Source organism: Nomascus leucogenys, chromosome 16, assembly GCF_006542625.1.
Source record: "Nomascus leucogenys isolate Asia chromosome 16, Asia_NLE_v1, whole genome shotgun sequence".
Lineage (NCBI taxonomy): Eukaryota > Metazoa > Chordata > Mammalia > Primates > Hylobatidae > Nomascus > Nomascus leucogenys.
The window spans coordinates 71,670,565-71,682,941 of record NC_044396.1 but is presented as its reverse complement, the minus strand read 5'-3'; the positions used below and the strand labels follow the sequence as shown (position 1 = coordinate 71,682,941).

The 12,377-nt window shown below is 34.6% G+C and overlaps 1 protein-coding gene across 2 annotated transcripts in view; it reads left to right on the top strand.

The window, feature by feature from the left end:
* Positions 1-12,377, top strand: part of TAF2 (TATA-box binding protein associated factor 2) — a 108,838-nt gene that overhangs the window by 71,795 nt on the left and 24,666 nt on the right. For both annotated transcript variants that reach the window (XM_012508762.2, XM_003256157.4), the window contains exons 21-22: positions 1,847-1,916; positions 3,945-4,054. In XM_012508762.2, coding sequence (XP_012364216.2) covers positions 1,847-1,916; positions 3,945-4,054 — 180 coding nt within the window. The remainder of the gene's footprint in view (positions 1-1,846; positions 1,917-3,944; positions 4,055-12,377) is intronic.

Below are 12,377 nucleotides of genomic sequence, written 5' to 3'. Positions count from 1 at the left end.
GAAACAACAGAATACTCTGGGGGGTGCAAATGAAGCAGACCTACAGTAGTTTCTGATGAAATTTTAATTTTTAAGGCTAAGGGAAAATGTGTAAGTTTCTAGGACTGTCAGAACCAGATTATTGTACAAGGCAAAAGAATAGTGTGGCCTCTGAATTCTCTAGAATATGTAGAATCAAAAGACAGTGCACAAATGGCTATGTCATTATTAGGGAAAATTATGACCCAAGATTTTCTGCCTTGCCAAAGTTGTTGCTCATGTAGCCTTGGAGAATTAAAGCTGCATCTCTTACGTAACATTCTTAAAAACATAACTCCCAAAGATAATTTTCAGCTGACCTGGATGTGAGTCAAAATAACAAGTCTGGTGAAAATGTGAAATGAAAGAACTAGTGATGAATAACTACGCCTGTCAAATACTTAAGCTTAAATATTTGTTAAACTGGTTGTAAAATGTAATGCATATTTCAAAAATAATTTGTTAAAATATGAAAATAGAAGAAACATGTAAATATAATCTAAGTCTAAAATTCCAGATTCTAGCACTAAAATATGAGAGGAGTAAAAAACTTAAAGTATGCTAAACTTTTGTCTGACTGTGGAAGGAGAGGAAGGGCTGAGAGAAGTTCTTCAGTAGATACTGGTTCATTTTTAAGTAGGGGAAGGTATACTCACATCTTTGTAATTTTTGGTAAATTTCTGTAGAAATACTTATTTACAGTCAGAAAATAAAGGGTAATAACAACATAATGTGTATATTCTTATGTGTTGACCCAACTTTGAAAAGGACTGTCATTTCTGCTTCCTTTTTATTGAAGGTTAAAATATCCTTTCCTGTTAGAAATAATTGTTTATGAAAACAGTGATTTTGTTGTTAAATGTATTTTTTTGGCATGAAAGAAAATGTAATCCTGTATCTGTCTCCATTTCTGTTTTGACAAGTTTTGAGATCCACCAAATATGTCATTGTTGCCAGTCTTCTTTCCCAAGATGTATGAATAGTTTTTAATGTCTCATAAATATGAGTAAGATTTTATGAATTAGTACTACCTGAAATGAAATAGAATACTAATTCTAGGATTTTCAAAAGAATGCTAAACTTTAATAGATATAATTTAATTGTGACACTTCACTTTTGTCCGTGTCTAAATGTGAACTATGACTTCAGACTTCATGTTTTGTTAAATTGTAAATTTAAATATTGGTACTCAGAAAATGGAAGAAATGAAAAGTATTGCAAAAAAAATTCTGAAGACATAGCTTTTCAAATTATGAAAGCAAAACTTGTTTGAAAAGGTGAATGGAAATAGCTAGTCATTTTATGTCAACTATATTTATAGCACTATTTTTGTAACTGCCTTTTATATTATGCTTGAAAAGTAAGACTGTTCTTTAGTCTTAAATGGAAGAAGCCACTTGGGCAAAAACAGTGGACTATACTATATAATATAGTTGAGATACCATTGAGGGTCAAACCTCTCCATCATTTAAGCATCTAGGAAAACAATTGTATTTAAACAGATTTTGTCCAGTTAATCATCTGTAATTTAGGGCTCTTAATTACAACTTGCTTTATGTTATGCTTGCCATTGGTTTGAACTTTAGTAAAAAAATACATTCTTGATGCAACTTTATGTCTTAGCTCTAATATATAGCTTGATACTTATAAGAGTTACAAAGTGGCCATTGCATAAAAATATAAGAGCTTACCTATAACCTTCAACTCTGATTGAAAACTCAGCTAAGGCAGAGTCCTAAATATTAAATGTAAACTCCCTGCTTGTCACTCATTATTCATTATTTAATTTGTTATAATTAACAACAAATATATTTTCTTTTATTTTCAGTGGACAGAAGTTATGAAGAACTGCAATGGCTACTTAATATGATTCAGAATGACCCTGTACCCTATGTAAGGTTAGTTTATGTGCTATGATGCTATGATGTTTTGTAAGTGCTATAGTGAACTGAGTAATTTCAGATTACACATAAAATGCTTGTTTATGATTTCTGAAAATATGGGAATATCTTTTGCATTTATTCATGTCCTTTTTAAATTTGATTTTCAACATAAAAAAAAATTTTTACCCTAAAACCTAAAGTATAATTAAAAAAAAAAAAAAAAATTTTTTTTTCTTTTTTTGAGATGGAGTCTCACTCCGTGGCCCAGGCTGGAGTGCAGTGGCACGATCTCGGCTCACTGCAACCTCCGCCTCCCGGGATCAAGCGATTCTCCTGCTTCAGCCTCTCTGGTAGCTGGGATTACAGGCATGCACCACCACACCTGGCTAATTTTTGTATTTTTAGTAGGGACGGAGTTTCGCCATGTTGACCAGGCTGGTCTCGAACTCCTGGCCTCAAGTTATCCATCCCCTTGGGCCTCCCAAAGTGCTAGGATTACAGGCATGAGCCACCACACTCAGCTAAAAAAAAAAAAAAAAAAAAAAAAAAAACAACAACAACAACAAAATTATTAGCAGAACTTAGTTGGCATTTAGAGTAATTAGGTGACTTGGAAAGCAGCCAGACAGAAACTTCACTTTTCTTCGTCAAGCAAATTAAAAGTGTAACAACTTAAAATGTACTAAAGAACAAACTCACTCACATTTTAAAATATGTTATTTACCTATAATACTGATCAGCTGTTACAAATAGAGTATGAGGCCTGAAGGAGAGGAATTGTGTTTATATATAAAGATGAAAATATGGATATGAAATGTCCATAAAGATTTATATCCCCATTTATATTACATATCTGTAAATTGCATTCTATAATTACATTTCACTTTTATTATAATCCTTCAGTAGTCTTACTTTACACAGTCTTAAATTTCAAAGCACAAGAGGATGTTAACAGAATCTACATCTTTTAGGTTTACAGACATTAAATTGCAGCCAAAAGGGGTTAAATTACTTACACTACAACCTAGCAGTTTCACTTTTCTCCCATCTCTTTCTCAATTACAAATCCAATTTAATGTCTTACTACTATCAGTTAAATGTAAAAATTTCCCCAATTCACCTTCTTTAAAGTTTTGCTAACCTCCATAAGAATTACAACCCAATTTATTTCTTCCTCACTTATATCCAAGCATTGCGGTTACTTTTAGTAATTTCTCAAACTTGGTCCTAGAGCTGGTTAAATGCTAGACTACTGCAGTAGGTTTCTTCTTACTTCTCCTTTCTTTTCTCTAGCCTTTTAATGGTGTCTTCTACTCATAGCAGTGGATGTTTTCTTTTCCAAATTTTGTTTTCATTTTGTTGCCCTTTATTTTAGAGAACTCCATAATATGTTCAGGTAGCCTCTCACATGAGATAAAAACTCCCAATAGCGGAGTTTAAATGTTACCCTCTTTCAGGATACTCTTCTCAACCTCAGCTTGTTTTAAGGAAAACTTTTTACAATCTTTATATTTAAAATACTTCTGCACATTTCCATGTTTTACAAATACAGTAATGACATATCTGTTCATTTTATTATCTCAAATATAGACTTCTTGGTCTATATGTAAATTTTTTTGCTCCATGTTAAGATTTTTATACTTACTGACCAGTCGTTGTACATATATCTAAGCAGAGTAGAATGTTCATTTTAGAAAGTGAGATGGGAAAGATTGGTTAGGATTATGTAGAGTCAGGTTTTAGAAGATCTCATCACACAGTAAGGTGATTTTAGAAAGACCAAATCCACCAGAATTTTGTTTTAATTACTCTCTTACCCAAACCCCAGAGTGTGTTAGTGAAAGAACAAGTAATAAATATTCAGGATATAACATCACGTCTTTGGAAATTAAACTAAATAAACACAAAGCTAGATTTAAGAGAGAAAGTGTTAAAATAGGAAGGAGGAACTACAGATAATTTTTCAGTGTTTATGTTGTCTCCTGCTCATAGCATCTGTCAGTAAATGGTCAGCAAAAATTTAATCTTTTTTTAATCTTTCAGGCATAAGATTCTCAACATGTTGACTAAGAACCCACCATTTACTAAGAACATGGAGTCTCCCTTATGCAATGAAGCCCTGGTAGATCAACTTTGGAAACTTATGAATTCTGGTGAGAGAGCAGGGATTTAAATTTTTATTATTATTAGAGTATTTTGATTTTACAACAGGTTTTCAATTCAACAGCATTTAGAACTAAAGGTAAAAGTTGAAATTCTTTTTTTCTTTTAAGTAGACTATCACACCTTCACAGTGGTGGCTGTGATAACATTTATTAAGGATATACTCACTTTACTCCATAGGGTGGTTGAGGAAACAAAAATATTTATATGAAAGTGTCAGATGGTTAAGGTGCGATAAACATGAGCCTGCAAAGTATTATTATTATTTCAGAAAGTTACAAAGGAGTGAAAAATAAGTCTTACGTCTTTCCCTGGCCATCTAGTGGCCTTTTCCAGAGGTGACCAATTTCTTGTGTATCCTTCCATAGGCAGGTAGTGCATATAGAATAACATACAGGCTGTATTTTTTCAAAGTACTTACTATTATTGTTCTATACTGTGGAGATCTTGATATCTCATCACAGTTTTTATTTTTTAATTTATTTTTATTTTTTTCAGATAGAGTCTCTGTTGCCCAGGCTGGAGTGCAGTGGCGCAGTCTCTGCTCACTGCAACCTCCACCTCCCAGGTTCAAGCGATTCTTCTGCCTCACCCTGCTGAGTAGCTGGGATTACAGGCATGTGCCACCATGCCTGGCTAATTTTTGTATTTTTAGTAGAGACAGAGTTTCACTATGTTGGCCAGGCTGGTCTCAAACTCCTGACCTCAGGTGATCCACCCGCCTTGGCCTTCCAAAGTGGTGGGATTACAGGTGTGAGCCACTGTACCCAGCCTTATCACAGTTTTAATTTATTACTTGAGTGAGGTCAAGAGGTAAGAAAACAGTGTTTAGGAGTGCTAGCTCTGGAACCATTTTGCTAAGGGTTGAATCTTAGCTCAATTATTTACTTATTGTGTGATTTCTCTGAACTGTTTTCATTTGTAAAATGTAGGTGATAATGATACCTACTTCAAATAGAATTAAATGAGTGTTTGTAAAACGCAGTGTCTGGCTCATATTAAATACTCAAAAATGTTATACTAGCATAATGATAGTTACGCTTCTCATATATTTGACCTATTTGTATTTCTGTTTTTCCAAATTATTCATATTCTTTGCCATTTTAGTTAATTGAATTATTCTTTCCTATTGATTTATAAATGTGTACATTTAAAGAAAATTTGCCTTATGTTTCAGTCAAAAGCTAGGCTGAAATGTGTTTTGCTTAAAGATAGCAAGAGTTGTTTTGGATAGATAGTGGGAGAACAGTGGATATTTATCCTTTTTTTTTTTGAGACAGTCTTGCTCTGTCGCCCAGGCTAGAGTGCAGTGGCACAATCTCAGCTCACTGCAACCTCCACCTCCCAAGTTCAGGCGATTGTGCTGCCTCAGCCTCCCATGCAGCTGGGATTACAGGCGCCCACGACCATGCCCAGCTAACTTCTGTATTTTTAGTAGGGACGGGGTTTCACCGTGTTGGCCAGGCTGGTCTTGAACTCCTGACCTTGTGATCTGATGCCGCAGCTTCCCAAAATGCTGGGATTACAGACATGAGCCACCACGCCTGGCCTATCCAAATATTTAGAAGTTTTGAGTATGGTACTTTATTTGCTCTCTATGATATTGGAAAATAACTTGTCCTGCCTATCTCATTAGTAGCTACTTCACTGACTCACAATTAAATACCAAATTTTAATTATTTTATTACTTAGTTCACTAATATTGAGATGTTAAGTGGTTGTATAACTTCTGTTTTTCGTTTTCATAATAATAGTGCAATACAACCGAGTAAAGGCACCATACTAGGTATTTATGTGAAATATAATAAAATTGAAAATAGGATGGACCTTGTCCTCAAGGTCTTTCGAAAACAACACATAAAACCAGTTTATACTAAAATATTGCTAATTTTTTTCTAATGTTTTCTTTAATCTCTGAAAGAATGATTGCTGCTTTTTACATAATGTTTTATATTTGCTTCCTTTGGCTACCTTAAAAGATACTATTATTTCTGCTATTTAGACCCAGGGAATTAACATAAGTTCAGGAACTTACAAAGGTTCATTCAACAGTTCATATGTGGCACTAACTCTGCTGTATTGAATACCTTTTTAACCGGAATATGTGATTCTTTGACCATGATAGGTTACAAATTTGAAGAAAGCATAGTGAAATATGAAGAATTATTTTATTATTTTCTAAAGAAGATGTTTTGGACAAAATAAATATGTGTTCAAGATTAATGAGACATTTTTATAAAACATTTGAAGCTCATTGGAAGGTTTGATTATACAAATTCAAGCTGTGACTGATGTTTAGTATTTAATTTTGATAGTGTGCAGTACAGTACAGTTCTGCTTTGGTTTAAAATTCTCTGCCAGTATCTAAACCAGTGAGGTCAGTGAGGCTGTAGTCATAAACAGTTTATTACTCAGTTTTTCGGATTTATAAATAAATGGGAACAATATGAACAGTGGGAGTGGCATGAATAATTGGGAGGGTTAAAAAATGTTTTTATAGAACATCGGACAATAGATAGTGAAGATGGACTAGAGAGGATTGTCATTTCCTTTCCAAGCCTGAACCTTTGGGATAAATGAATGAATCTGATCTAAGAAATCCTTTTTTTATTTGATTAAAAATAATTTAATGGCAAAAGTAATATCATGTTACAGAGTTTATCTGAAAAAACTACAAAAAAAGGAAATATTACATAATTCTTGAGAAGGAAAAATAAACTGGCTGGGCATGGTTTATTAAGATTTGGGTATATTTGGCCCTTAGGAAAAAATAATTGTGTGTGTGTTGTGTTATATAGTTATAGTTGAAATAAAAGTTTTAAAATAGCATTTTATCATGAGAATTTTTCACATTGCTATATTATCTTCTTAATGGTTATTGTTTTAAGAAATGGTAATGAGGATTGTTTTAAGAAATGGTAATGAGGATTCATCAATAATGAAAGGAGCTAGAGCATCATCTAAGTCCCCGAATCTGGTGGAACCGTGCCTGCTCCTCATTTTGGGGCTTCTGGGCTATCTGGTCACTTGAGATAAGCATTATCTGGAAAACAAAAACTGTGAACAATGTAGATGTAATTATATTAATTTATTTCTCTCTTTCTACCAAGTGGATTTGAGGTATATTGACTTTGCATAGTTACAAAATTTACTGAACCAATTTAAAATATATAGGAGAGAATATCATGGCAGTTCAGAAGGATCATCTTATCATGTACTTTTGAAGAATTAGAGTTTGTTTTCTTATTCTGAAGAATCAAACTTTTCAACAAGAGAGAGAAATTGTGGTTGGATTTATAGAAACAGGATTTGAAAAACTGAAATCAATTTGAGAGTGAGACAGAAAGATACTCATGGCTTTTAAAAATTCATGTGCCATTCAGTTAATACTAGTACTCATTTTAGAAATATACTAGGGGAATTTGGAGCTGAGAGACAGGTACAGAAACCGAGGGCTCTTGGTAGCTGAATCACTTTAGAGACCATATCCCAGAGGGAAGGTTGTCAGACTTAAACTTTTTGAGATCTCAGGGCTGCCTGGTCTCTGCCTGCTTCTTGGTGTGTAGTAACTCCACTTAGCCTTAAATTCTGGGAGATACTCTAGTATCTTTCCAACAGTTTTTGCTTTGTAAATGTATACACACACCGACCTATATATGTGTATATTCACTCATACACATATCAGATATCTTAACCCATTCCATATGTAGTTTAATTTTTCATACACATTTTTATCTTCAGTATTTTGTTTCTAAAATTTTTAAAGCTTAAAAATCTAAAGAATAATACAGTGCATAATCATATGCTTTCAGTTTGATTCACCAGTTAAAATTTTACCATTTACTTTATCTCCTTTTCCTGCTCTTTCTTTATATTTATACCCTGTTTTTTTCTGAATCATTTGAAAATAAATGGGATCATGATCCTCTTCCCAAATACTTTAGGATATACTCCTGAGAATAAGGTCATTCTACATCTCGACAATATGGTCATCAAACCCCACCCAGTATATAGCCCATATTCACAGTTACCCAGTTGTTTCCAAAAATGCTCTTTGCAATTCCCATGACAGCTTTTAAATTAATGCTCCACAGAAAGATCGTAAACATTTTTAAAGACAAGAATCTTTTACATTGTATGGTCTTTGTCCATGGTTGCTTAAGATTCTTAAATAAATAGGTTTATTTTTAATTGAAAATATCTCATTTGCCAACGGCAATTGTTTTTAAAGGTTTCACATATTAATTCACTATTTTTTTTCTTGAGCACTTTCTATTTGCCACTATGCTATGTTTTCTGTGTATTAACTAAGTATAATGGAAAGAGAGACATAGGAACAGATAAGTTAATAATATGAAGAGATAGTTGCTAAAGAGAACGAACTATTTGGGGAACCCAAAGAAAGGAGCCATGAACCCTGTCTGGAATGGTAGAATGTTCATGGATAGGTAGCATTTGAGCTAACTCTTGATGAATGGAAAGGAGTTTTCCAGCAGGATAAATATATTTTTAGGTAGTAGAATTATATATAAAAGCCTCATGTTCTGAAGGAGTGTTTAGAAAATAGTATTATCTGGAAAGACAGATTAGGATCTAAATGTGAAGGGCCTGGGGAATTTAGGTTTTATGCTCTGGGCGATGAGGGACAGGTGTTGCTAGAACCAGGCTGACTTCAGTTAGTGGTGTGGTAGCTTTTTTCCACACTGAAAGAAATGATTTTCCTCTTCCAAAGGAATGTGTATCAAAATTCAGAACATATGTGATCCTGCCTTTATAGCTTTAAGTAAGATACTGAATTACAGGCCAAAATGACAGTAATTTTAAAATACATTAAAAAAATTAAGACCTAAGAATTGGAGATTTTTATTGGCGCTTTATATTTTATTTAAGACATAAATACTTTTGCTTGTCTTGCCTAATTGAGTGTTTTTTTTTATTTCTGAAGAAACAGATCTTCATTGAGGAGATGGTATCTTTGTTTCTTTATCATTATGAAGGAAATTTTAGCTGTTGCTTCCACATTGACCTTTAGTGTCTGGCATATTACTATAAGAATGACATAAAAACATTAATTGTTCAAGTCATTGAATGCTGTTTATTTACATCATAATTTTTAGTGTTTGGAAATTTACAACTACACTCAAGGGAGTAGAATGGGGGACAACTTCTAATTCAGTTTGATAGGATTTGCCAGGTTTCAGAGTAAGAAAATAAACAGTTTTGATATTAACATCAGAAGGTTTCAAAGTTCTGTCCCACCATGTCTCTCCCTAATACCTTCTTTCTTAGGAATGGAAATGGTGGAAGAAAATGAAAACATATTGATTCATCTGCTTAGGAAATTATATATATATACACACACACACATAAATAGAAATGAATTTGCTGTTTTTGTTTATTGTAAGATGGACAGAACAGTCAGGACAATAATACCCAGTGGAAGTTGTATTTCTGGCTTAACTGTGTACAAATTTCTAAGCTTCAGCCGTCAATAAGGAGTGCTGGGTTTATTCAGAAGTGTCCTGAAAACAGTGGCTTTCAAAGTGAATTTTCTTCTTAGCAGCTTTTTTAGTTGATCAGTTTTTTTTGTTTGTTTGTTTTTGTTTTTTTGAGACGGAGTCTCACTCTGTCACCCAGGCTGGGGTGCAGTGGTGTGATCTTGGCTCACTGCAAGCTCCGCCTCCCAGGTTCATGCCATTCTCCTGCCTCAGCCTCCCGAGTAGCTGGGACTACAGGCACCCGCCACCATGCCCGGCTAATTTTTGTATTTTTAGTAGAGACTGGGTTTCACTGTGTTAACCAGGATGGTCTCGATCTCCTGACTTCGTGATCCTCCTGCCTCAGCCTAGTTGATCAGTTTTAATAGCAGTTACCTCAGAAAATGGAGATGATTTTTCGATAGGATCAGATTTACTACTTTGGTGGTGTTTGTCTCAAGGCACTTTCTGATTTGAATAGACAACATTAATAATGGGTTTCCTACTTCTTGAGTGTTGCTGTTCTAATTCAGATAAACAGGGTTGGTCTGAGAGTATAACTGCTAATGAAGACAGGATGAGTAGCAATTTTCCTGGGAAGAGAGACTAGTGACTGTCATTTTGTCATGTGTGATCATTCGTTGCCATAAGTGATGGGGAAAGGGGAGGTAGCTGGAAGATTAAAGATGCGTCTTCAGAATACTGTAACTGAAGGCAGAAACCAGAGGCTGTTTCAGGGCCTCTCTCCAATGGGATTGATTGACTTGGAATCATCAGATTTTAGACCTGATGAGGGGAGTCTTAAAGATGATCTGAGTGAACCACTCTGATCATCTCAGTTATAGCCCAGACAGCTGACTTGCCCAAGGTCACAGAGCTAACAGGCAATTAATTAGAAGTGTTTTTTTCCCATTCTGTCTCTCAACTTAATTGAAATATACTAACGTACTAACGTGACAACCATCTTAAGATTTCATTCCCTGATTTTGAAATACAATGAAATTTTGGCTTTTATCTCTATTTTTTGCTCTCTTTTGTACTTTTAACAAAAGTACTGCTATTCATTTTTTAGCTCCCTTGTCCCCAATTTTAATATGTAAGTTCATTTTTAGAAGACAGAAAACACTATCAAGAACCTCCCTCAGGAACAAAACAGTGGTGTTCATTCCTTTGTCCAAATTAAAGGTCTAGCAAAACCAAAAAGCCCACATAGAAATAAAATGTAACCAAAATCATATTAGAGGGCTTCAGTGCACTTAGCAGCCTTTACTGTGCTGCCTAATCATCCTTAAGCTGACGTTCAAAAACAAAAGCCCTAGCTCATCAAAATACACATACTCAATTTGTCTTTTAAAATTAACATATATATTTTTTAAATGTTAAGGAATTCACAATGGAATGACTCATTTTGAGATCATCGACAGCATGTAAAAGTTCAGGCTGGTTTTTGTAGCACACATGATTGGGTAATGTTGATCTTCAGGGTTTAGTTTTCTTCCAAACAACAAATGTACTCTAAACTGTTCTGTTCTGTTTTTCTTTTTTTTTTTTTCAACTGATAAAATGCCTAAGATTCACTCCTTTTCTTGCTATATCTATGGAGAGAGAGATACATGGCCAGCTGCTCTGGGTTGCCAGACTTTTTATTGCTCACTCCTGGCATTTATCCCCTTCCCTCAGAGGGTTGAGACCCTCTAGCCTTTGCTAATAGAAGCCCCAGGAATCTGGTAACCTCCTCTTTGTGGAACTTTTCTATATGTAAAATGCTTTGAGGAGGAGAAATGAATGCCTACAAAATAATACTACCTCAAGCTATTGAAGTGTCCACATATACATATTCTAGGAAGGGAAAATGGGTTTCCAGTGTAAAATTCTTGCTTTTACTATGTAATGTTTTTTCCATTACTTGGTTCTCTGTAGCTCTTGCCTGTCTCTTGCTTCTACCAGTGTTGTATGTCACACAACAGCAAAACTGAAAATGTCTCAAGTAGGAATGATGAGAGCTATTTCACAACATTATAGCATGCACAGTAGCCTAGTACAATGCACTCTCTAGTATGAAAGTGAATTTACAATTTTTCCCATTGCAGATTTGCATATAATTAATAATTACCTGTTAGAGCAAATCTGATAAGAATTACTATTAGTTGATAATTTATTTACTTATATTAATATTTGTTGTGGAAAACCACAAAGTTTAATATTTATGATATCCAAATTTTTTTCCTTTTTGTTTCTCCTTTTTAATTGTGGTACTCTTTTGAAACAACAGTTCTTGGTAGAAATTAGGTATTTATAGGACCTTCCTTCCCCCTTCCCTCCCTCCCTTCCTTTCTTTCTTTCTTTCTTTTTTGAGACAAGGTCTCACTCTGTTGCCCAGGTTCGAGTGCAGTGGTGCAATCTTGGCTCACTGCAGCCTCCGCCTCCTGGGTTTAAGTGATTCTCCTGCCTCACCCACCCAAGTAGCTGGGATTGCAGTCATGGCCATCACACCCAGCTGATTTTTGTATTTTTAGTAGAGAGTGGGCTTCACCATGTTGACCAGGCTTGTTTTGAACTTCTGAGCTCAAGCGATCTGCCCACCTCAGCCTCCCAGAGTGCTGGGATTATAGGCATGAGCCACCATGCCTAGCCGGGTTTATTTTTCTTCTCAAGAAGAATATCCACTTTTCTTCTGTTCACTTATTCTATACTCTTCAAGTCATTTAAAATTCTGACTAGAAACCATAGAGATTCTGTAACTCTAGCTGCCGAATTTCATCTTTTTAGTCAGTTCTATTTGATGACAATATCTACTGGAGTGTTCTACTGGGGAGAAAAGGAAGGTGAGAAAACC